This window comes from Erythranthe guttata, chromosome 12 (assembly GCF_056151865.1).
Source record: "Erythranthe guttata isolate IM_541 chromosome 12, IM_541, whole genome shotgun sequence".
In the NCBI taxonomy this organism is placed as follows: Eukaryota; Viridiplantae; Streptophyta; class Magnoliopsida; order Lamiales; family Phrymaceae; genus Erythranthe; species Erythranthe guttata.
In genome coordinates, this window is record NC_142544.1 from 19,458,187 (window position 1) to 19,483,771 (window position 25,585).

Genomic DNA, 25,585 nt, shown 5'->3' on the forward strand with positions numbered 1-25,585 from the left:
GACCGAACCGAGTCATCACTTAATTTTGGAAAAGTATTTGTCTAAATCAGCCACCCACCTTCATTTTCTGACACTCTATCAGGTTTTTGGATCCGCATTCATTCCCCTCTTCTCAATTTACCATATTACCCCTCGGTGGAATTTTTTTGACAAATTAGTGGACCTTATTTATTGCATTTATTACCCCTTGTGAAAGTCACAATTGTACATTTGCCCTTCTCATAAAAAAAAACTAGCAAATACCTCCTTATGCTTATTTTTAGACGTCACATTTGACCCATTTATCTTTTTTCCGTTGATCAGTCGTGAAAAGACCAAGATACATAGTGGATGTTTTTGCAAAAATAAAAGCACATTCTATAAACTCATAAGTTTTAAAACTAAGGGATCAAATTGAATTTCTAAAAAGTTGTATATATTGAAAGAGGTTAAATTACAATTTTCAAAACAATAATTAAAGAAAAGGGCAAATTGCACTTCACCCTTTCAAAAAAAAAATGAGGCTGACCCCCTTTAAAATATACAACTCAGGGTACTTTGTCCGAAATATGTATTTTTTGTCTAATTCTCACAAAATATACAGACATTACCATTACATTGTTGTAAATACAGACATCATCTTATATACTAGTGATTTACTAAAGAAGAGAAATAAAAAGTAGAAGAAGAAAAAAACATCTTATCTAATTAAAACACTTCCCAAGTAATTAACTACCAGTTAATTATGAAACTAGAGGTAATTAGCAGAAAATTAGAGCATAAAGCAAATGGTGAAGATTAAGTTGCGATTATGATATTGTCGTAACATGTGGAGGCACACAAACCATACTTTATTTTACCCAATGCACATGATTCTTCTTATCTCTGAGAATAACACCTAGAGGAAGAACCAATTTCTTTTTTAATTAAATAATTATATTTATTTAATTGACTGGACCAATCTAGAATATATTGGTAACTGTAATAACATATTTATAAATATAATTAATTATATAGTTATCTTGGGAAAGTAGTGGCAGTAATTAAGTTGGAGGGTGCCTGTCAAAACCAATATTCCAGTTTTAAAGAACCCTAATTGCATTGCATGTGTCAACTTATAAACAACACTTTTATATATGCTCATGTATTTCTATTATATATTATTATTATTTTATAAGTGTATATATATAAATAAATAAAATTGAAAAGGGTAAAGAGAAATGATTTTGTGATGTAGTAAAATGAAAGTGAGAATATCTTTTGTGATCAGTTTGCAGCTGATGAAAAATGAATAATAGACAATTTCTGTGGTTTTGGCTGAAATGGAATTTAGTATTGTCAGCTCTTTTTTTCTTTTTTTCTCATGAATTATTTTGACTTTTAGTGTACATATACAACAAGTAAAATTTTAATATATATAATATAATTGGTTCACTGGGGAAACCCTAGTTGGTAGCAGCTGCTTTATTTATAATGTACTATTCCCAAAGCTGCAGAAACACAGTCTTACCCCCCACACTTGGGCCTTTATTATTACTACTCTCTTTCTATTTTATTATTTATTATTTTCCTTTTTTTAAAAAAAAATAATATATTTCTGAACTGTCTTGTCTGAGTGTCTTTCCTTTTATCTTTCTCAAGTGCTCTGTGCTTATCCCAGTCGTTAGTCACTGTTCCTATGAATTAAATCATACATTATTGCTAACGGTCGCTAGGTCGAGTTTGTCACACATGGTTAGCCTAGTGTGGTTTACATCTCTCGTATGGTTTGCAAGCTATTATACGAGAGTGTAGGTTTACCCAGTGCACCTATATGGTTGGCTGCGGGTTCCTGCATTACCAAAAAAAAAAAAAAAAAAAAAAAAAAAATTCATACATTATTTCAAACATTTTATATATATATATATAAAATATATATGTAATAATAAAAGTGGTAATTAATAAGAAGTCAGTGTAAAAGACTTTTACCAACTGTGTCTTAACATTGCTCAACACAAAGCAGAAACAGTTTCACAACACACTGCAACCAAGAAGCATAACCACAGAATACCAGGAGGCTCTGATCCTTTGATATCTGCAACACTTATTTTGCCCCCTATGGACTTCAATTTCAAGCAATGGAGAAACCATTCTGAACAACAAGATGATCAAGAAGACCTCCTACATACATCTTCTAAGCTACCTAAACTTCTCCTTAACTCCCACCCCCACCACCACCACCAGCCGCCGCCGCCTGCTTCTTCTTCTTCTTCTTCTGCACTGCCCTTATTTGTTGTCACTGAGCCCAACACCAACTTGTCAGCATCTTACTCTTCTGATCATAATTCCACCACTACTACCAAATTTCCCAGTATATATCATTATAACCTCTCTCTCTCTCTCTCTCTCTCTCTCTGACACACTCACACACACACACACGCAAGCTAGCGTTTTTCCAGACAGTGTTTTTTACTTGCTTGGTTTTGTCATTTGTTTTATAGGGATGGGGAGCAGCCATTTCAGCTTGACACAGTGGCAAGAGCTTGAGCTTCAGGCACTGATATTCAGACATATGATAGCCGGTGCTACTGTACCACCGGAGCTCCTCCATCTTGTCAAGAAAAGTATCATCGTCAACTACCCACCTTCTTCTTACCACCACTATTACCCCCATTACCAGCCTGCCTGTATGATGTCATATATTTTTTCTAATTAATTAATTTTGAGATGTGTTTGATTTTGATTTCATTTCTTTTTTTATGGTGGTGGATGATCAGTGCTGCAATCTGGGTACTGGGGGAAATCGGCGATGGATCCGGAGCCGGGCAGATGCCGGCGCACCGACGGCAAGAAGTGGCGGTGCTCGAGGGACGTGGTGGCTGGCCACAAGTACTGCGAGCGCCACATGCACCGTGGAAGAAACCGTTCAAGAAAGCCTGTGGAAATCCCCACACCCAAATCCAATCAAGGAGCTGTGTCCGCCACCAGCACCGGCACCGGCGGCGGGTTCCCTCGTTTCACGCTCTCGGCGCCCTCCGATCTTCTTCACCTCAACCAGAGGTAACTAATTAGACAACACCACGTACCACAGCTAAAAATTGGTTCTTTACACATTATCCAATCACAACTGATTAACCCACAATTAGGGTTGTATTAATTAAAATTAAAAGGGAGGGCAGGGGCAAAGTGTAATTAAGCCTTGCTCCCCAAAAGGAAGAAAGTAACTAAATCATGATCAAACTCCAATCTAATTGGTTTGATATGTTGAAACAACTTTTATCATTGTATAAAATGTTTGGAGGGGTCCTCTAAATTCAATTCACTGTGTCTGTGTCTGTGTCTGAATTGGAGCGTATAATATATAGACCCACCATTTGTCTTGGTGGTGGGCCCCCACCCCCGCTTCGATATTTTTTGATTGTGCTCAAATCTCAGAATCAACCCCAACCAGCTGTTCTTGCTTCTCCCCCTAATTATTAAAGTTTTTATTTTTTTTTCTTGCTCTAACTTTGGCATTAAAAAGTGATATTTGTAGGCCTACAAACTCCATTATTGAGACAAAGGTCCACCTTCAACAATCCCAAACCAATAATAAAACCCTTCGCCATTTCTTCGACGACTGGCCGCCTAAACCACTCGGCCACGAGGATGATAACTCGATGATGACATCATCATCGTCCACCAAGTTGTCTATTTCGATGCCCGAAAACCCGTCTTCGGATTTCTCGTTGAAACTCGGCACCGGCGGCGATGGTGGCGAGGCGGCAGGTGGCAATCGTGTCATTGTGGACGAGAATAGTAGTAGTAGTAGTCGACTTAATTGGGGGATGATGACGTGGCAGAATAATCCGGCCGCTCCTATGGGCGGGCCCCTTGCCGAGGCGTTGAGGTCGTCGGTTTCGAACTCTTCGCCGACGAGCGTGCTGCATCGGTTGCCACCTGGCGGTGCCTCCCAATCTAGCTATGTTTAGTTAGTTCCTATAAATGTTTTGCTTTTATGATCTAGCTTTTTGCAGTATGTGATTTCCCTTTCCTTATCTGAACTTTTCTTTTATTTTTATTTTTACTAATTTTTTTTCTTCATTTCTTGCAATCTTGTGAACTGTGAAAGTGTGACAGTGTGTAAAATGTGGTGCTATAATTTTCAATGATGTTTTTTTTTTCTATCTGATGACAGCTGGCAGACATGGCCGATTCTCTAACAAGAACAAAATAATTATTTTACCAGTATTAGTTCCCTAACTAAATATGAAGAGCTAAAAATCAGGACAAAAGCTTATTCCTAATTATCTCCTCTGGAAATTCAGATACCTGATTCCCAAAGCGAAGACTGTGCCAAAGAGGAGAATGAAAACGAGATGCATGATACCGATAATCGGAAGAAAATGGTGTTCGAAACCTAGGTTTTCTTTAAGATAAGACTTGACTGTCATAAAACCAACACCAGGAACCTCCACTTGAGAAGTTAACTCACCGATTTGAGACACCACCATCCCGTATATCGTCCATGCCACCGGTGTACCCCAGTAATACCACCTCCACCATATCGGAATTTGCTGCAACAATCAATCCAAATATAATATTTGTCACCTTCGTAAATGGTGATTATGATTAGGGGTGGAAATGGGGCGGATCGGATCGGAATTAGCATTTTCAGAAGGAAAAAAAATTTAGATTTTTTTTTCATAAAATTCTAAATTTTTGGTAACCTAAAATATAAAATACATAATAATTTTGATATTAAAAGTGTAATTTTCCGGAAAATGTTGGGATTTTTGGAATTATTTTCAAAAATTAAAATCTGGTCCGAAATTGGAATCTGATAAATATTCCAAATCACAATAAAAAAAAATCGCAAAAATAAAAAAATCGAAATTTTCTGAATTCAAAATACAAAATAATGTTACGAAATGGGACAATTTCTGATTGGACTCAGCGTGATCGGAAATTCCGTTCCAATTTTTTTCCCCTGAATTGATGATTGATGATGTAAAGTGAGTTAGGTCATGTTTGGCTGAAACAGAAACTTACCGTTCTAGGAATGAGGAAACCCGAGAACAAGTTCCATAAGCTGAGGAAGAAAGATGCCATGATAGCGCCAACTTGGACACCGGGAGTTAGGGCAATAAGCATCATACCGTACAATGTGAGGTAAACGAAGCACGTGAAAATGAAGTAGTAAAACCAAAGAAATTTTCCAATCCTCCATTCAAATCCAATCATTGAATACAGAATAAGTGCGTAAATTACTGTCTGAGCTGCTATGTATAATGTCTCTACCGCCACCTATGCAGAAAGATCCCAAAAAACAAAAAAACACGACGAATATGTTTACGAGAATCATTCCAACATTTAATCGAAGGAAATTAATATGGGTACCTGAGAAAATGCGTAAGGCAAAGCAGAGTACATTCCAGCAGCTTTTTCACGATAAAAAACCGTTCGCTCTATCGCAACAACACCTTGTACAGAAGTACTATTTGTGGCTCCGAGGAATATAACAGCAGCATAAATAGCTCCCAAAAGGTTTTGAAGATCTTGTTGTTTTTCTCTGTTTTATTAATAGACAAAAAATTTAGTCCGTCTCGATTTCATTTAAAATAAAGATAGGAAATTTAGAATCGATCTTACATCTTTTGTCCCTTGTTCCAGAAAATGACACCGAATATAACACCAATCGCAATGGTGATAAAGAATCTAATTGCGTTGTACTGTGGATTCCTCCAATAGGACCAAAACTGCTTCCAAAGACAAGCTTTACACTGGTTGAAAAATGGTTGAGAATATTTCGTCGAGAAATGGAGGTCGCTTGAACCTGGTGGAGGGGTGCTCAGTTCGTTTATAAGTTCTTGATTCCTCCTGATGATTTTTATTTAAGACGAATATAAACTATTATTATTCATTAACAACAAATATGAACTCTATTTTCAAGCTTCCTCTGTTTACGTACTGATAAAGAGACGAGTTAGCGTAAATATCAGCAAAGTCAACCCCGAGTTGACTCTCAGCTGATGGAGTGCTGACATCCAGCATCCATGTAGCTGGATTGTAACCATGGTCAATCTTGGGAACCCCAGGAATATCCTGGACACATGATATATATAAAAATTAATATATTTATTTAGTACAAAACAAACATGTGTTTTTGATGTCTATAAATAGACAAAGTTGATATAAAAAGAACTCACCTCGAAATATTCGACCAGTTTCTGAGACTGCCGGCCAAGTGGCCCCCCGTAAATGACTCTCCCTCCTCTCTTCATCAATAGCAACTGCGGGCAAAGCTCGATTATTACAACTAACCAAATTAGACCGTGATTTAATACAAAGAGTATTAACGACTTGATTAAAGATCCTTTACTTCGTCAAAAGCTTCGAATATATCTATGCTCGGTTGATGAATTGTACAGACCACGGTTCTGCCTGTATCTACGGTACTTCTTACAGTACGCATTACTATAGCAGCAGCTCTTGCATCAAGTCCAGAAGTTGGTTCGTCCATGAAAATAATCGATGGGTTAGCCACTAATTCTACAGCAATTGTTAGCCTCTTCCTCTGTTCAGTCGAAAGCCCATCAATTCCAGGTAGACCAACTAATGAATTTCTTATCGGGTTCAGCTCAACTAATTCCATTACTTCTTCAACAAACATCTTTTTAAAAAAAAGTTTAGAGGGTAAAAACGAAAAACAAGAAAATGAAGTAGAATGTATATGATAGTGATATGAATAAATAGATAGATAACCTTTCTTGCGTCTTTCTTTACTTCTACCGAAAGGCGTAGCCATGCAGAGTAAAGAACGGATTCGTAAACTGTAACATTAGGAGAATGAATATCGTTTTGTTCACAGTAACCGCTTATTCGAGCAAATGTGTCCTGGTTTTTGGGATAGCCTGAGATGCTGATGTGTCCTTCAATGCTGCCACCTGTCTTTCTGCCAGCTAGGACATCCATTAAGGTTGTCTTTCCAGCCCCACTAACCCCGACGAGTGCTGTTAATACTCCGGGCCTGAATGCTCCGCTCACGTCTCGTAGTAGTTGGAGTTTATCGCCTACAACTCCTGCTTTCATTTCCTGTTTGAAAAAAAATAAAAAAATGTAACACCAATAAAAAATTTAGTCGTCTTGTTTATAACTATGATTATTGTAGAAAACGCGAAAGAAAAGATGTACTTACTGCTGGCATATCCACGTAGTAGTTCATGTGGTTGAAGACAAGTGACAGAGGCTGAAATGGTAATAGCATTCCTTTTTTAGTTGTCTGATTATTACCATCATTGTCATCGTTTATTCCAGTCGTTTTTTTGTCGTCACCATTGTCCAATATTAAAGTGTTTGAATCACCCAAAGCTGAGAATAGATCAGCCTTTATATTCAGACAGAGATCCCCGAGCTCAATTTTTCGAATTTAATAACGAAATACAAACTTACGTTTCAAGAAAGTGAGCGCTGCGATAAATAAAATGTTGAAGACAATTGAAAATCCTATGAGTGCACAAACACAAATCCAGAACATATAGTCTTCTGTGTAGAAGCCCCTCGATTGGAGGAGGACTTTCCCCACCGTTGGTTCATTAAATCGAGGATCTGTATTAGGCTGCACCGAATAACAAATACGGACTTTCAGAAAAAGTGAAAATTCATGATTTATTGGATAAATGAGAAACTTACAGCGCTCCATCTCTTATCAAGAAACTCATTCATGACAATAGCATTTTGACCGTAACTCATCGGAGAAATATAATAGGCCCATTTCAACCATGGCGCCAAGTCATCTGCCATCAAGAAAAGGGCATGAATATATCACCTTCAAATATATAAAAAAATAATAATAATTAAGAAATAAAAAATCTAAAATCTTACCTTTGGCAACTATAAAACCACCAAGAACAAAAACCACAAGCAAAGTAAAAGTCCCTAATGTGGTAGCAACAACCTGAGTTCTTCCAACTGCAGCAAGAAATCGAAAAAGACCAAGAGCCATCTGATGTATGCTAAAGAATGCCAAGAACTGTCGGAAGAATCTAGAACATTTCCATTCAATTTTTTTTTATAATAAAAATCAGTACATTCCTATGTCGAAAACTCAAATTGCAAGAAGAAAACATTTTTCGATATTTAGTTATTTACCGTCCAGCAGCTGGGGCAAACCCGATCGTGTAGTACGTGAGAACAATCCATATAGTCGATTCCAATATAGATAGTGGGATTCTCAGTATCCAAATAGGCAAACCAAAAGCCCAAGCAGGATAAAACAAGAAATCCCTCTGTTTATAAAACACCGGCAATCTAAAAACCGTCATCGCAAGTTCAGCCATCCCATTAAACATCACATTTATCAAACTGAAAAAAAGGGCGCCAAAATATTTCCCACCATCAGTCAATTCTCCATAAGGCATCTCTGTTCTGAAAAACACAGTAAAAGCAATAACAGCCATGATAGTGATCTGCGAGGTCTTGAAAATGTAAACGAACGAGTTTCGTTTCATAAGCAGCCATTCACGAGAGAAGCAAGCTCGAAAAAGCTCCCAATTCGATATCCCGTATTTCTCTTTCACCAGAGCTGCTTTGTGGGCTTTGGATTTATCGTAACAAACACTGACTTCTTCGGCGAGCTTTTGTCCTATGTGGAAAGAGTCGAATGCTTCGGCGAATTCTGAAACGGAGATGTATCTATATTGTATGTCTTTGTTGTACCAGTACTGTTGCTGATCCTTTCTTGACGTCACTTCTTGAAGAAAATCTGCAACCCCTTTTCGATCGGGGCATTTGAACCCCGTTCGCTCGAAGAATTCTAGAATGTTCTCTTTCGGGCCTTGGTACACGATTTGACCTTCCGATAATAAGATGACATCATCGAAAAGGTTGTATGTCTCCGGTGCTGGTTGGAGAAGAGAGATAATCATTGTTACATCCATTACGTGGACCATTTGTTTCATGTATTTCACGATTTGGAAAGTGGTGGAACTGTCTAAACCCGTCGAGATTTCGTCCATGAATAGAGCTTTTGCTGGCCCCACCAGCATTTCCCCTGTAATTACACAAATATATATTAATCACAAAAAAATAATTTGTTTTTTTTTTTTGATGAAATAGATACACTCAAAACGTGCATATATATATTATACCGGTGGTAACACGTTTCTTTTGTCCACCGGAAATACCCCTTCTCATATCATCACCAACCATAGTATCTGAGCATATGTCTAAACCAAGAACCTGTCATTAAGTTCATAAATAATTAAGGAGCAGCACACCAGAATTTTTTTAAGGAAAAAAATAGCAATGTAATAATAAGACAAACCTTGAGAACATAATCTGTGACGAAACTCGTTTTTTGTCCTGATATTGACGTAGCTTTCATGAATGCATCAATTTCAGGATCAGGGTTTATCCCGGCTGTTTTTTCACGCCTCGATAATTCTGCCAGCATGTCATACCGTGAGCCCACGCCTAGACAACGGCCGGAGAAATCGAGAGTCTCCCTCACAGTCATCTCCCCGTGGTGAAGATCGTGTTGACTTATATAAGCACATGTTCTTTGAGGAACAAACTCACTAAACTCATGCCCACAGTAAGTGATTTTCCCTGATTGCTGCAATGAACTTGTTATTAAACTATATGAAGAACAACTAGAAATCGAAACATAAAACAAAACAAAAACGGAAAACAAACCCTTAAATTATGATCAAGCTTTCCAGCGAGTGAGAGTAGAAACGTCGTTTTTCCTGCACCGGGAGGACCCAAAAGCAGGGTGATCCTAATAGATTTTGGTGTTCATTGCAAAATTAATATGGAATTAAATATATTATTTTTTTTTAAATCGGAGAAATTGTTTATACCTGGATGGTTTGACAATTCCATTGGCATCTTTGAGTATCTGTATCTTTCTCTTCTTGGAAGGGGCAAGCCGAATTAGTGCTAGGAAGCTCTATCATTATCCAACAAAATTACAGAACCAGAATCAGCAAATTAAGAAGATTTATATATTGATTACATGATATTAACAAAAATAATTAAATATACCTCAATTGAATTAATTGTGGCATTAATCAAAGTGGGCAGTGCTCTACTTCCCACATGCACATCTCCTTCCACTGCTAAATGCTCGTACCTTATTTCGATTTTCGGCGTTTCAATCCCCACTCTGCAATTAAACCACATTTTATCATGAATTTTCACACACAGTAGCACACACACTGTGTTTTTTTTTTCTCTGGAGCAATTCATCGATCACCTTTCGGCGCGGCTCCTAATACTTCGTAGAAAGCTCTCGTTGTCCTGTTCGACGGCGTTAAGAATAGTGTTCTTCAAAAGCCTCTTTTCGTCAACCCCAAGTTTTTTAACGTTAATTTCAGTGGTTTTGACGGACCCATCTTCGAGAACCTGAGTCAGCATGCTCCTTCTCAACCGATCGTATGTGGGGAGCCGCTCAATGGCGGCCCACCGCAGCTCCTCCTCGTCATCCTCCTCTCTGCCGCCGCGGCTGAACACATCCGCCGTCTGATTCTGCTGCTGCTGCTGCCACAGATCATTTAAACTCCGGCGGCCACTCGCTGGTCTCGCCAGATCATCACCGCCCGAGGCCATCGCCAAAACAGAGGCGAGAAATAATATTTGATCATAGATCGATCAAGAAATTGGTCTCTGTTTTTTTGCTGCGATTAAGGCAGCTGATAATTTTTTGCATGGGTGGCCACTAAAATCTTTCCTAGACGATGATTGAATGAGCGGCGGAGATCTCATGGAAGCTTCCACATTCATGCAACTATACTTGCGAGTCTCTCTTGTAGTTTGTACTCATTTTTTTGGGAAATATACTATTTATGACGCACCACAAGTTAATATTTACGAGGCAAGAGACATATCTTATGATTATTTTGTTTCAAAATATGAAGCTCGAATAGGGGTAAAATGGATATTAACACCACAAGGATGGACTGTAACAAGTTTCATAGTTAAGGGTGATTGTAATTACGTACATGATGATTCTTTTTGCAATCCGATATGTTGCTATTCCCGGGACATTTGTTTGTATGGTGCAACTCTCATTTAGCATTGGTGTATGTGATTATGACATTGGTATATGTGAATATATACAAATACGGATAAAAAACATCGGACGTAAATAACCCGGTGTAGCATAAAATTTTCCTAAGAAGACCAATTTTTTTTTTAACATTGATCTGTATGAGGGTGATGAATTCAAAGTTTATTTATATCTACCAATTTAGAATTTGGAACACTGGCATCCATCTTCCGGATTTTTCAGTATTTGAAATACAGCGAACTAAGCGTAACGATCAACACTTTCCAATACTAAATGGAAAAATAACAAAAAATTACCAATTATGTCTTAATAGTAACATGAAATAGTTGTAATATCATTGTTACACATCAAGCAAGAGGCTAATTTCATTACATTGCCATTCCAAACGAAGAGAGTGCGAGATAACGGAAGGTCACTGTCATCAAGTTTTTAGCTTAGCACGAGTTGTCTTACCAAATACTAGTCTAGAAAACGAGAAAGGTCATACCCTTCTCGTATTGTGGATTGCAAAGACTCTTCTCGAATTAGTTCACAAGTGTTTTATAGATACAATCCCTTAATCTCCGCTTGCACAACCCCCACAGCCACAGTGCACACATTCTATAACCTTCTCCTCTCGCAGATGCTTTGGCACTCGGCAAACACAAGTCGTCTGAAAGTTATGGTCCCTTGGCTGAATGCACCTCAGACAGCACAGCCTTTCATAACCAGGCTGCATCAATTCAAACACACAAACATGAGAAAACTACAAACACAAATGTTTCAACAAATAAAACTCGATACAAGTAATAATGTATGATTACAGAAAACGGTTACTTCTTTTATGTTACTTCCCAAACAAGGGTTTTCGAGTATCGATTACATTATTCAATCTGTCATAAACACCAAGAGACACAAAACATGATTGAACGCGTATTATGGACAAACCTTTTTCCACTTTGCAATTAAATTACGATCCGCATAGCCCTGGTCCAAGCAGAACTCGTATAACTCCCTGGAAATCTCATGCCTCCTGTGGTAAAGGTCAAAAACATATCGACTCTGCTGATGGGCTATTTTGAAAATAGGCCACAAGGCCTCGCATTTTCTTTGTCCATCGTGTGGGTCATTCTCAGCTGCCACCCAAAAAATAAAACAAAATCCGTACATAATCAAAACCAAAAACACAATAAAAGAAAGAAATCAAAGCGGTTCCTATTTTCTTCTAGACGTAGAAACTGAAAGGACGATAAACAACAGGACGTAAAGAAGCGAGAAAGATGTTCTTTATGAGAATTTCACAAACCTTCTCTCATTTTTGCTTGAAGTTCACGTAGGGTGGGTTCGATCAATTCCCATCCCTCTGGGTACTTTACCCTATTAGTCTTCACCTTCGGCATGGTTTTCTATACAATATACATGGAAATACAGTATGAGAAATCATGCTAAAAAAAATCATAAATGACAATATCTGCACTGTAAGTATACCATGGACGCATAAAAATCGTGACCTAAATCAGAAAGTAAATATTCGAGGGAAATTCATACTGATGAACTTTACTTAAAAATTTCACATATCCCGTTTCATCAGTTCAGTTAAAATTTTAAACAAGGTTTAGGAAAATCTTCTGTAAACGAATTCAGGACATGGAAGAAATTATTAAACAAAAAAACAAAATCTGAAGGACATAATTGGATGAGAAGGGATAAATTGATACCAAAATACCCTAGGGCAAAATTCATTACACTGTCTAACCACCGTTCCAGCCAAAAAAAAAAAGAAAAAAAAAAAACCACAAATAACAAAACCCTAATTCATAAATCGACAAAAAGTAAACACAGCAAAGGATCAATAGACAGTAGCGCGTGATAATTAGATAAGGGCAGAGGTAAATTACCAGATGAATTAGAGTTGGGCGACGGCGTCGGTCAAGAGAGGCGGGAGGCAACGGCGGAGTAGAGGAGGATCGAAGTAATCAACACTTCGAATATTTATTTACACAGGCAGATAAAAGTTGCGTTCTTTCCGTAAAACTACAAATAAGAGTAAAGGCGCGCGTGCAGTTTCTCGGTGCGGAAGCCTATTTTATGACGCGCTTCTTACCCTTTTTTTTGTCGGCTAGTAGTTATTACTTATTACCATGATTTTTTATTTTTATTTTTATTTATTTATTTTATTTTCTTTATTAGCATGATTTCAAATATACAATAATTATTAATTGATATTTCGTAGCAGAACCAAATTCGAAGGGGCAGTTTTTTTTCTACTGCTGTTTTTGAAATTAGTAAACAAAATGGGGTCGTTTTGAAGAGTGTAACCAAAGTAAGGTTCGTCGCCACGTGGTCTGGCGACTCCAATTAGTGCCGCCACGTGGCGTGGCGACTCCAATTATTTCTGCCACGCCGGATGGCGACTCCAACAACAATCTTTTTTTTTTTTTTTTTTTTTTTTTAATTCGTTTTTTGCAAATTTTTTTTGTATTGTTAGAAAAAACATTAAAAAAAATGTAAAAAATGTATTTATGAGCATTTAAAATTCTCAATTATCTAATTCACGCAATACAAGAATACATAAACAATAAATAAAAGAAGTTTTACCAAATAAAATAGTCATACAAAATAAATATTAACAACACAATAAAAAAAAGTTCTACAAAATAAAAGGTCATAAAAAGTCACTGCCTATGTCCACCAGTCCCACATGCAGGTGGTCGTCTAGTCCTCCGCTGCCTACCATCTCGACGAACGTCACGCTCTACTGGTACGTCATCAACAAACTCGGTGTCGTCCGCTGGATATGGAACAGGAGAAACATTATACTGTGGTCGAGCCCGCTCTTGGGGATTTGAGTATCCCAAGTTAAGCTCCAAATGTGGACTCCATGAAGTGAACTGAGTATCAATAGCAGGAGGATATGGGGTAGCTAGAGAATTGGACCATGGCATATCTGGAACATAATCAGTCGTAGATGGACCAAATAGATCTCTATATGTAGGTACCTGAGATGTAGACGCACCGAACATATCCATAAATCCATGTGTACCAGATAAATCATCCATACCTCCATGCATAGGAACATGTCCATAAAAAGGGGTATGTGAAGCCAATGGACCGACAACATCTTCAGCAGGAGGTACCCGAGACGTAGATGCATAATAGTTCCCCTCTCTCGTCTGTCTCACGTCATCCTCCAATTCGGCAGTGCCAGAGCGTCTTCTGGTACGTCTACCTTGTGTCTGAGAAGGTATAGGAGGAATAGGAGGTATGTTGGAAGAATCAGTATCTCTACGCAAAAGTTGAGTCCCAGCTGCATACATCCGTGTAGCATTGTCCTGATACCGATCATAAATCCGATCGTCATCTCGAGACACAGCCCTAGCAGCAAGACTCGTGAATATAAGCTGATTACCCTGAAATAAAAGACATTACATGTTTAAGAACTTAAAAACTTAAAAAAAAATTGAAAAACATCGAAAGTAATGGTTATTTTGAAAAAGATATTGACCACTAGATCCAGTAAAATCGGGTCTCCGATCTGAAAACCAATATCATCAAGATTGTCAACCGGCGATATCAAACGACGCGTGTGCCTGTCATACCAATCGTAGTATCCTGGGTCCGTCTGAGGTCCACTAATCTCAATAAATGGATAGTCAGTGAAAGAATCGAGTCGAGCATGCCATCTATCAACATAGATATTGTGAAAAATAGTCCAATCTCTCCCCACAGCACCTCGACGATCATAAGAATGCAACTTTATCTCAATATCGTGATCAGTAGGATGTGGAGGAATATGCTGTATCCTCCCAAACTGGCGCAGTACCCTAAGCAAACCGCAATTAGCAACTTGTGTTTGTACTTAGTGTAGAGATGAGTTCCATCCACACTAATAACTCTACGACAAAATTTGAATCCATCCAAACATGGCTTGAAGGCCCAAAAGAAGTATCTGATCATCTTTCGTGTTGGAATGTCTGTTGGTTTCAATACAAACTCGATTGCCGTATCCGGGTTCGTTCTATGGAGTGCCTTCATAAACTTGGGCAATTTGTTCATTGAGGACTCCCAAGTCCCGAATAAGTTCTCTCTGCAACGTTTCAAACCATACCAAGCTTGCATCCTTGAAAGTTGAAATCCCAATTGAGACCTAACCGTATTCTGTACTTGGGTTATTTTACAAGCTGGATCATCTCGAACAGATTGAACCATTAGTGTGGCAATGTAATTCCTGTCCAAATTTCTGTGTTGGTTCGACATTTCATCCATTATGCAATTGTGGGGTCCACTATATCTCGTAATCATAAAGAAATCTTTGCCAGATTTCTCAATACCCCGCAACGACCATCTGCAAGGCCTTTCAGTTGTGCTATGCTTGCACTTGACACTCCATATCTTCTTATTACTTTCGACAACTATAAATTCCCGTTTGGCAAACCGAATCGAATGGTCTCTCACCGCAGCACAAAGACGTTTTTTGTCCTCAAACACCATCCCAACTTCAAGAATACCTCGATCGCTGTCGTAAAACCTATCATATCGGCCCCTTCCAACATCTACAGAATCTGCCGCGACTTCTGGAAATGACATCGAGAAAAATGGAATTGACTCATACAACGTTGGTTGTTCCCCCGCTTCTGCCCCTATCCCTTCGTTGTGCTGCAACAACGTCTCTTGGACATCATGCACATCTACATCTTCTTCGTCATCAGTTTCATTATCGGATGGTTCCGAATTCACGGGACTGTTCGGCCCAAGGGAGTCTCCTATTGGGTCATCATCTTCGAAAATGTTCGGTCCCGTCCCACTCGACTCACCAACAAATCTCCCTAAATTACCATAGTTAATTGTATAGGGATCTATGTGGACCTCTCTCGCTCCACTAGGCTCACAATAGTTTTCGAACCCTAAGTTGGGGATACATTGTGTCGCCGCCAGAATATCGGGGGTCACTTGTGGTTGTGAGTTGTTTGATTCATTCAAATCAAATGCTTCTACACTCACTTGTGGTGGGGCACTATCAAAGTATCTCGGTTCAACCTCAACAAATACTTCGATTGAGTCGTTCCCTTCGTCTGGATCGATATACAATTGTAAATCGTCATCCGTTGTCATTTCAGTGATCATCTCCTTCGTTCTTCCTCCATTTAAAATGTAGGATTTGCAACACACTCTTAGACCAAACTGATTAATATCGACCTCTAAACGTTGATACAACTTCGACAAAAATTGAGCAAAGGACATGTCACGTTTAATTCGAAATATAGTTTTGTGGGCAATACTATATCTCGCTACCCAATCGTCGGGAATTATGTAACCTCCAAAGTACACGTACACTTTAACATTATTTCTAGCCGCCATCAATCTTCAAAAGATTAAGGAAATAATTATTAATTATTGATTTTTTAATTTTATTTTATTTAATAGAACTACAAATCGAATATACAAATTAGACATTAACCATAAAATTAAGCACTATAAAATCACACGTGATATGCAATGTTTAAGTATTTAATAATGGTTCATGAGTAATAACGAAATTTATGTTTTAAGTTTTTAGTGTAAGAAACTTTTTAGTGTAATATATGCATAATTCTTCTGACTGTGACAAATTTGGTCACGAATAAATAAATTTATTCAATGTTGCAATGGAATCCTAACTTTTAAATACATTTGAGTCATAGTCAACTATGCTACTAACTCTATCCTTAATGCAAGTGTTGATGATGGGTTTTTAATTTTTAATTAGTCAAAGATTGTTAGTTTTTATTTATTTTTAAGTTAACACATGCTATAAAATAATTTATAATTAAACATACATGCTATAATTATACAATTATGAATTAATTCAACACCCATGTTGTAATTAAAAATTAATTATATAAACATGCTATAATTAAATAATTAATTAAACACACATTCTATAATTAAACAATTAATTAAACCCACATGCTATAATTAAATAATTAATTAAATACATATATTATAATTAAACAAATAATTAAACATAGATGCTATAGTTAAATCAATATTTAAACACAAAGTTAATTATTTAATTAATAAACATAAAGAATAATTAAATAAATTATAACCTTATAGATGGACCGGACGACGACGGCGGCGGCGGCTGTAGGGTGGGGCGGCGGCGAGTTGGTCGGACGGCGGTAAACTGACCTCCGACGAGTTGCCGGACAATGGTGGGCTGTTTTTGTTTTTTGTTTTTTTTTGTGAGTTTTTTTTTTTGTTCAAAATGAGGCAATGAACGGGAGAGAGAGGGGAGAGAGAAGAGGGAGGGGAGAGAGGAGGGTGAGAGAGGGCAGCTGACAATAATTGAGGAGAGAGAGGGGTGGGGTAGCTGGGTAATAAATGAGGAGAGAGAGTCGAATTGCCCCAGCCGTTGGATCCGTTATATCAATCTCAACCGCACAAATATTTCATTAAAATAAAACAAAAACATTAATTCAAATTCGAGTTAAAAAAATAATTAATTAATCACCGGCTAAACCGAGTCGCCACGGCACGTGGCAGAAACACTTGGAGTCGCCACGCCACGCGGCGGCACTAATTGGAGTCGCCAGACCACGTGGCGAAAAACCCTACTTTGTTTACACTATCCAAAACGACCCCATTTTATTTACGAATTTAAAAAACTGCATTAGAAGAAAAAAAAACGCCCCCAAATTCGAACAACTTTTCCAGTTAGATAAAATATAGAGCTTCACTAAAACAGTGTTTGATTATTATTATTACAATAATAACAAGATATAACTATAAAGTTTAAACTTAATTCATACTCAACTTGGTTCAAAGTCGTCCGAGTTTCAAATTCGATCAGAAAATTAAACAATAATGCGTTTGACTCGACTTGTTTGTATTCGGATTAAATAAATAAAAAAATCTATACTCTTTCCTTCACAACTGTTGTAACAAGTTTATTACTGTTCCACACCATGACCAAGGTCTCTTTATGAACTGGGGTTCTGTGAGCCTCAACGTGGTGAAAGTCTAGAGTATTCTTTCGAAGCTTACATCTCGCGATCTTTACAATACTTAGGAAACATCTGTCAAGTAACTGAAAAAAGCATTTCATATATCAGTAAAAGATATAATTTATTACTCTACAACGGAACACGATACCAAAAATCACCGGTAACCTTTTACTTGAGGTGGAGATAGATATACATTATGGAAGCAATTCAGCATTTGATTGATTTTAGACTTACAGTTGGAACGTCAAAATCAGCTTCTCTTGAATCACATATATCGAGTGAGATTTTTCGGAGCATTGGCAACTGCATTAGTCATAAGAAATAATGAATGGAAAATGTTAGTCCGACCAGTACATCTTAACCACGATTATTACCCCAAATAAAGAGGTTCCTTATATGCAGCGATACTTACCTTGGAAGTAGCATAAGTGATGAAGTTTCTCGGAATCCCGGGTCCCTGTTCATAAAGATGAAAGTTGTAAAAAGACGAACAACAAAGGAATTTTGAGTGTTGCAAGAGAAAGGCAAGTGTTGCACTAACGGTGTGACGTAGTACGAGATCTTCAAGGGCATGACAGTCCAAAAGAGATCTTACACCATTTGCAGTTATTTTTCCACATTCCTGTAAAACAAATAACAATGTGCTGAGAAAGCGAAATTACTGAGGCATCTCGTAAGTCTTTTTTTTTTTTAATAAATAAATTCAAATCATGTTACAAATTGGGGAAGCAGGGACCAGCAAAAATAGAGCTACATACAAGGAAGTCCGCAATTGCTGCCCCCTAACTGCTCAGACTAGAAAATAAACTATTTTTAACTGTTTTCTTATTTAATGTCTGATCATGACCTCATCTTTTCAAATCTCCACTGATTAGGCAAGACTTCTGTGAGTGGGTTATTGTTAAGGGTATTCTAGTAACTGGTCCCAAAAGAAACTTTTGAAGTACTCATCGTGATTTCAGTGCAAGGGTCCTATCTCTAATTAAAAAAAATTAATTTTTTAACTCGTCTTCAAACAAGCCCAAAAACAAATTAGGAAAGAAGAGATCCAAGTTTGCCTCTTAGCTATGAGTCTTCAATAGAGATTCATTACTCACTTCTCTTCTTTTTGCTTAGCTCTTATTCTCTTCTTACTTCAAAAATTTACTCCGTGCCAAGAGAAAGATTCACATATTCAGAATAACATAAGAAATTTAGAGAGCAGAAGATAGCAAACCTCAAGATGAAGAGATGTCAACCCTGGCCAACCACTTGAAATTATAGCTTGTGCTTCTACAAAAGATACAAAAAGCAATAAAAATGAGTTTTAATTATCTTTTACGCTTGCATTAAATATAATTTTTGGCTTTATCAATCACTAATATATTTAGTTAGTATGAACTTACTATGAATTCATGAGACACAAGACACTCACCAGAATCAAGCAAGGTGCATCCTATTAATGAAAGCTTAACCAAATTTTCACAATTCTCAGCAAGAGTAGCCAATTCTCCATTAGTCATCCATGGAGTTACTCTTTCAAGTTTCAAGTTCCTCAAATTTGGCATCCTGAACTTAAAGCTTAATGGGGATATGTCACCGAGGCAATAGCATAGGGCTAATGATTGCAAATGTGGCAAGGTATTTATTATGTCAGTTATAGCCGAATCCGATATCACCTGTGAGCATATATTTATTATGTCAGTTAAGTGAACACATATTACACACCAACATCCATTAGCATGCAGCAGTCATTACAACGGAGAACATTCATACTAAAGGACCATTGCTAAGTCGAGATAAATTTCCCTGATTAGGCATATCAAGGATATTCGACATTATAGAGTTTTGAAAACACGTAGGCATTTTAATAGATAACCTATACCAAATAATATTTTTTTCTGCTCTCAAAATTACGATTCTAAGAAAAATAGGCGAGAAGAGCGATCCGACTCGATTTGCCAGCCAAAAACATCACATCGTTCCTTCAATCATTCTATCTGTACAACTTGCAGTGATGCTTAGTTAAAAGATATTAAAGTAAAGCTCTCAACATTTTAAGCACATCTGTTCTGCATATTATAACTATACAATTGTGACCAACCGCGGTAGAAATTCTTCAGGTGGATAAATATAATTACAACATAAATATGATGTTATAGTAAATCTACGGTACCTGAAAAAAAAGAATCAGTGTCTCAAGCAGTGGACAGATAGCGGGTAACAGCTTCAAGCCATCAGGGCCTAAGGATCCACCTAAACCAACAAGTAATGTTCTTAATGTTCTCATTGCTGGTTTAAGGGCTTCAAGAGAGAAAAAGGAAAATCCCCATCCAAGTTCAATCTCCTCCAACTTGCAGGACTTGCCTAGCTCATAGTATATTTCTTCTGGAGTATACAATGGATTAAACAGTTTTCTTTCCTTAGTTTCAGATTCCTGACGTAACAGATGTATACAGCCTCTTGTTTTCAGAGATTTCAAATCAGGATTTCTACGAATGATACGAGATAAAGCAGCAAAGGAAACCTGAAATTTCAGAAGCATGTATTTTTTTGTATGGCTGCATTTACTCGGGCTTGGTATTGCGACTAGTAAAATAGATAGCAACTCAAGATAACTCATTTCTTGAAGATTCGTGAAAGAAAAAAAAAAGCATCATTCGTACCTCAGTGTTAGAAACATCAAGCATCTCCAAGGAGACCCCTGAAAACCTATAAAGAGCATCATCCACAAGTTTAAGATCTCTTACACATAGACTCTTCAAACTATCTGCTCTAGACATAAGCTCAGACAAAATCTTCCCAGTTATTCCTGCCAAAGGAGTTAGTAGAATTAATAACATTTATTCCTGACAGAAAATTTACATATATTTTCGGCCAAAAATTAGTGGAAGTAAGACAGTGGGAGGGAAAAGTAAACAGTATATACCATGGCATCCACCAACGTGCAAGGTTAGAAGTTTGAAAACCATCAACTGCGAGTTATTTTCACTTTGTTCTGTTTCAGTTGAAATACCAGAGGAAAACGCCACAACAGAACCATTTCCAAAAGAGGTATCACACGCCAAAATTGATTTGAGTCTTTTGCATATTAGAATCATTTTTGATATACCATGGTCTGTGACTGATGTACACCCTTTAATGTTAACATAACTCAAAGAACGGCAGACCTCTGAGATGATACAAAGATCAGAATCTGTAACAAATCAAATTAATAATTTAATTTTGACAGGCTTAGCAAAAACAAACTCTACCTAATACAAATACTAAACAACTACAAGTCAGAATATCAATCACATCCAGAGCAATAAGGCTGCAAGATAACTGTACGAATGATAAGATATTAGGTTATTATGGTTGAAGTTGGTTTACTACCCATGCTGCATCATGGTACCCACACAACCCTAGCCTCATTTTTTCAAAAAGGCTTGAACCTGGAATTAATCCCGAGAAATCCAAGATCATAGATACATGTCTACAACCTTGATGGAAGACTGAAAACATGAGAAATATAGACCGACTTCTAGCCTCACCACCCTAGTATATTGAGCTTCATGTTAATAGAATGAAGAGAACTGCTAAATACCACTATTCACTAGTCTAAAGTCTGAAATTCTAGTAATCACACGCCTTGAGCCCTTGGCCCTCACATATATCTTCATAAGCTCTCGGACCTTGCATGAGTTCTCCACGTATTTCTCGTAGTTAATAAAAAATTTCAAGCTTTTCTATGGAGCATTTGGGGTTTGGGGGGAGCGGGGGAGAATCTTACCTCTTAAATCAGTTCGGCCCTCCAAAGTGAGTCTTATGATATTTGATACCAAGGGCTTGGATGTATAAAACAATGATGCTGTCGAACTTTCTGGTATTAGAACCGATGAAGATACCGCAATAGATACTTGTGCAGGTATAACAGGTTTAATATCCAAACTCAAGTCAATATTGGCAAGTAGAGGCAATTTTTGCACCAACTGGCGCAACTTTCTTATCTTGAAGTTTAAGTAATAAGCTGCCCTTAATGTTCTTAGAGATGGAAATAACTTGCAGAAACAATCAATTGCTGACTCCAGGGAAAGAGATGGGCAATTTGAAATATCCAACTCCTGCACTGCTTCAAAACTCAAATTCTGATACACTGCATCCGAGATCTGGAAACTACTTTCTCCAATGTTTCCATTATTCATGGAAGCCTTCTTAATGATCTTTCTCAGCATTGAATCAGTTTCACATGATGGAAGCACAGAAAGAAGAAATACTCCTGCCGTAATTTGTGGGCAACTAGAAACATCGATTTTCTGCGCAATACAATTGAGAAAGTGATTATTTAACTAAAGGAAAAAGACCATGCACCACGCACCCAATTCAAAAAGAGATAGATACCAAATTGACTTTCTCTAAGCAAGACCATATTTCAAAAACTGAAAGAAAGGGCAACGAGAGTCCAGAGTTTTAAAGAGATTCTGAGCTGAAGTAACCAACATATGCATTAAAAGAAATGATGTCCTGCACTCCAAAAACAAGTGTACTATCTCTTCGAAAATCAATTTTCAAGGAGGAAAACCTGTAACTTTTGGGGGTCCACGTTACAAATTACCCATATAAGCATGTAATCCAGAAAATGTCGAAAATATAATGTCATGCTAAGAATGAAGATAGAAAATTACTTGGGTATACTTGGTCAAGCGGATCCTATGTTGACTTGAGTCGCCTCCTCCAAAGAGGTCTGTTGAGTTCGTAGAAGGATATCTCGCAAGACTGAGAATAGTACTTGTTGCTTTATCAGCAAACTTTGAAAAGAAACCGCACCTTCGTTTTCCTGAAACAGTGAAAATGATGATATATAGTGGACAGGTCATATTGACGAGGCGTTCAGTATTCTTAGGGTCAAAAGGCTTCTATTTACTCAAGTAAGACAGCATACCGAGAGCATACCACAACGGCAGGAGGCTCGTACGTATCTGCTCAAGATAAATATGAAACGAGTAAGTGACGAATAAAATTGCACAGATTTCTATTTTATCAACCAAAGAGATGGAAAGGTCTATTACCTTAGGCCTCTATCAAACCTACTAGTAAACTAAATGAGATTTTATTTGCTAGTTACTTCCAAGAACTCTATGAATTTGTATTATTGTGACTCGAGACACTCAACTCTCAAGCCATATTCTTAAAAATCAACATTCCAAGTTCTATTTCCTAGTCTTTTAATTGTTTTTAACCAAATCCTGAATATTCTACAATTTTCAAATATACCTTGCTTTTTTGAAATCTAATGCTTCCACTTAAAATCAGTCCCAATACAGCAACTGGTCGTGAATATGAATTAGACATTTTAATACTGGATTGTGATTCGATATTCAGTGACCGACCTGATAAACATAGAAACTCTGGTAGTATACAACAGATACGAGCATGTTCCAGAAACTAACAGAAATTGTAGGATCAAGATTGTCTGATACTGAATAATATCAAGAAGCCCATTATCACGTTCCTCAATACCAGAGAGATATCATTCAATTTTATCGTTTTATATTGTGCTTACTTGATAGATCCCACGCTCGTACCTTGTCACATAAATCACTGCTACTCAAGCCCTCTGATTTTGTAGTGTTTGCGTTGAGAAAAACTAGAATCGCTTCACAAAGATGCTTCTCACTGTGAAAGCAATTAAAAGGAGCATCACAATGAGTTCTCTTTATAAATAGTAGAATAGGAAAATCTTCTAACCTGTCAACAGTCAAATCAGGATGTTGGATACATGAGTAGAGTAGTTTGTCTGGGACATCAGTGTATGAGTTGAATGATAATGCCCACATCTGCAAATATAAATTATGACGTTATCAGGTCTAAATGAGGAAAATGAGTATAAGATGACTGAGAATCCATAACTGTAATTTGTTAAAGAAATACGACCATGAGCACACAACTTAGAAACAGAAACAACAATAATTCTGAACAAGAGTCGAGTAATAATGCATCAAAATTGTCGAGTCAAAACAAAAGCACTTACAAAGTTCATAGCCAAATAGCTTGTACAGAGCTGCAGAATATAATCATTTGCTGCAACATATTCGACTTCCATCTATAAGACCGAGTTCAATAATATCGATAAAGAAATAAGTAATGCTCATAATTTCTTATACATGCATCTTTATCATAGTCTGCATAACCAAAAAGAAAACCTTACCAAGCTCCAAACCATACTTCCAGATGTGAACCAAGCCATCTAGGCATAGTTGTGGTGATTGAATCCCTTTGAAAGAAGTCACTTCTTCCAACCAAACTCGACACTTACAGAGAAGTGAGTCCACCCCAAAAAATAAAGCTGCCTGGGTATATATAAAAACAATTTCAGAAATTGTGATGGAAAACCTCCCAATATTAACTGAAATAGAATCAATTTCCTAATCGAATCAATTTCCTAATCACTGAATCCAACATCAACTGCTTAGATACAAAAGTTTTAGGAAATCCACACCAACAGATAACTAAGTCCTTAGGAGCTTTAATAAACAGAGTTGATAAGCGTAGAAGAAAATTACTATTTTATAAAAATCACAATGACAAAAGCAATCAATCAATTACTAATCAAAATGCTCTATCGGGTGAAACATAATTCATCAGCAAAGGGTTGGCCTCAAAGAACAGAAGTATTACCTCATTAAGAGGAATAAAATTATCCGAGGAAATTTCCACGTCGAATCCAAATACATCCATTAACACATTCACAAACGACTCCACGTTCCAATGTATTGATATAGAATTGAGCCTAGATTCACTGAAAAAAAAAATGCACAAGAACAACATCAATAAACGATAAGCATGGGAAAGCTTCATCAGAAAACACGTGATTATTACCTAAAACTTCCACCAAGGAGTCCACGGAAATATGAAGATTCTTCAATAAGCCTGTGAATTAAAAAAAAAAAAAAACACTTGATCGGAAATTTATTACAAATAGAACTAATTAAAGAGTATTGAATTAAGAGTCGGGTTGATTTTGATTACCTGTGAGAACTGGCTTCGATTTTGATGACTTTGTGAGTAAGAACTGAAGGCAAATCCCAGCTATCGATCTCGGCCGTAGAAATTATAATCTCGTCGACGATGTCGTCGGGTTTCTCGTCCGGGTCGGATCCACTGCATACAAGAGTTAATAGGTCACCGGAATCCTGATCGTGTGCCGTCGACGCCATTACAGTGTTGTACTTCGCTTCTGATGTGGGAAGGAAATTTCTGTTACTACCATTTTATATGAATGACCTTTTGCCTTGCCGAGTTTTTGGATTTATTTCTTAAACGAAGTAGCGATTTATAATAAACGTTTTAGACAATAGAAATTATTTTCATTAATGATGCATAACTAAAACATTAGTATTAATCAGTAATTACTAATTAGTGCAACTCATATATATTATATACAAGTATAAGAGAAATTAAGCTATACGCCTTAATAATGGTTCTTTTTAACTCTAGAAGTTATTCATTTGACATTTTGTAACATAATTTACTAAAAGTGTGTGTATATTTTGAATTTTGACAACCGAACCGAACGTGTTACTGGCCCCTACTATTTAGGAACTTTATAGCGATAATCAAATGAGCCCTGAAGAGTTTATAACATATTATACGA

At 37.1% G+C, this 25,585-nt stretch overlaps 4 protein-coding genes across 8 annotated transcripts; 1 reads left to right on the forward strand and 3 right to left on the reverse strand.

Moving 5' to 3' along the window:
* The first annotated feature begins 1,889 nt into the window (after positions 1-1,889).
* On the forward strand, positions 1,890-4,129 carry GRF3 (growth-regulating factor 3). 2 transcript variants are annotated; one of them, XM_012980649.2, is made up of 4 exons: positions 1,890-2,329; positions 2,460-2,645; positions 2,736-3,018; positions 3,482-4,129. In XM_012980649.2, exons 1-4 carry the CDS (start codon positions 2,077-2,079, stop codon positions 3,927-3,929), a joined length of 1,170 nt encoding a protein of 389 aa, XP_012836103.1. In that variant the 5' UTR covers positions 1,890-2,076; the 3' UTR covers positions 3,930-4,129. The 2 variants fall into 2 exon arrangements, with proteins under 2 accessions (XP_012836103.1, XP_012836104.1); XM_012980650.2 differs by having other exon boundaries at positions 3,494-4,129.
* ABCG34 (pleiotropic drug resistance 6) lies at positions 4,070-10,741 on the reverse strand. Of its 2 annotated transcripts, none has more exons than XM_088827383.1 (19): positions 10,196-10,741; positions 9,985-10,105; positions 9,801-9,889; positions 9,634-9,686; positions 9,263-9,553; positions 9,087-9,177; positions 8,089-8,989; positions 7,822-7,982; positions 7,630-7,733; positions 7,390-7,555; positions 7,136-7,308; positions 6,703-7,032; positions 6,320-6,610; positions 6,147-6,230; positions 5,909-6,042; positions 5,590-5,817; positions 5,338-5,509; positions 4,990-5,244; positions 4,070-4,514 (listed from the first exon to the last, which is right to left on the reverse strand). In XM_088827383.1, exons 3-19 carry the CDS (start codon positions 9,826-9,828, stop codon positions 4,245-4,247), a joined length of 3,732 nt encoding a protein of 1,243 aa, XP_088683509.1. In that variant the 5' UTR covers positions 9,829-9,889; positions 9,985-10,105; positions 10,196-10,741; the 3' UTR covers positions 4,070-4,244. The 2 variants fall into 2 exon arrangements, with proteins under 2 accessions (XP_088683509.1, XP_012836105.1); XM_012980651.2 differs by having other exon boundaries at positions 9,634-9,718.
* A 559-nt stretch (positions 10,742-11,300) lies between these two features.
* LOC105956758 (G10 family protein) lies at positions 11,301-13,095 on the reverse strand. The gene is made up of 4 exons (XM_012980652.2): positions 12,886-13,095; positions 12,294-12,393; positions 11,936-12,123; positions 11,301-11,720 (listed from the first exon to the last, which is right to left on the reverse strand). Exons 2-4 carry the CDS (start codon positions 12,385-12,387, stop codon positions 11,565-11,567), a joined length of 438 nt encoding a protein of 145 aa, XP_012836106.1. The 5' UTR covers positions 12,388-12,393; positions 12,886-13,095; the 3' UTR covers positions 11,301-11,564.
* A 4,609-nt stretch (positions 13,096-17,704) lies between these two features.
* Positions 17,705-25,287, reverse strand: LOC105956508 (ubiquitin-protein ligase). Of its 3 annotated transcripts, XM_088827142.1 has the most exons (19): positions 24,961-25,277; positions 24,811-24,861; positions 24,610-24,730; positions 24,140-24,281; positions 23,963-24,012; positions 23,680-23,768; positions 23,517-23,607; positions 22,874-22,910; positions 22,617-22,768; positions 21,725-22,247; positions 20,882-21,148; positions 20,619-20,764; positions 20,129-20,479; positions 19,388-19,631; positions 19,190-19,245; positions 18,515-18,595; positions 18,386-18,430; positions 18,208-18,276; positions 17,705-18,056 (listed from the first exon to the last, which is right to left on the reverse strand). In XM_088827142.1, the coding sequence occupies exons 1-19, from the start codon at positions 25,146-25,148 to the stop codon at positions 17,883-17,885; spliced, it is 2,877 nt and encodes a 958-aa protein (XP_088683268.1). In that variant the 5' UTR covers positions 25,149-25,277; the 3' UTR covers positions 17,705-17,882. The 3 variants fall into 3 exon arrangements, with proteins under 3 accessions (XP_088683268.1, XP_088683269.1, XP_088683270.1); XM_088827143.1 differs by lacking the exon at positions 20,129-20,479 and having other exon boundaries at positions 24,961-25,287; XM_088827144.1 differs by lacking the exon at positions 23,963-24,012 and having other exon boundaries at positions 24,961-25,236.
* Positions 25,288-25,585: the final 298 nt, after the last annotated feature.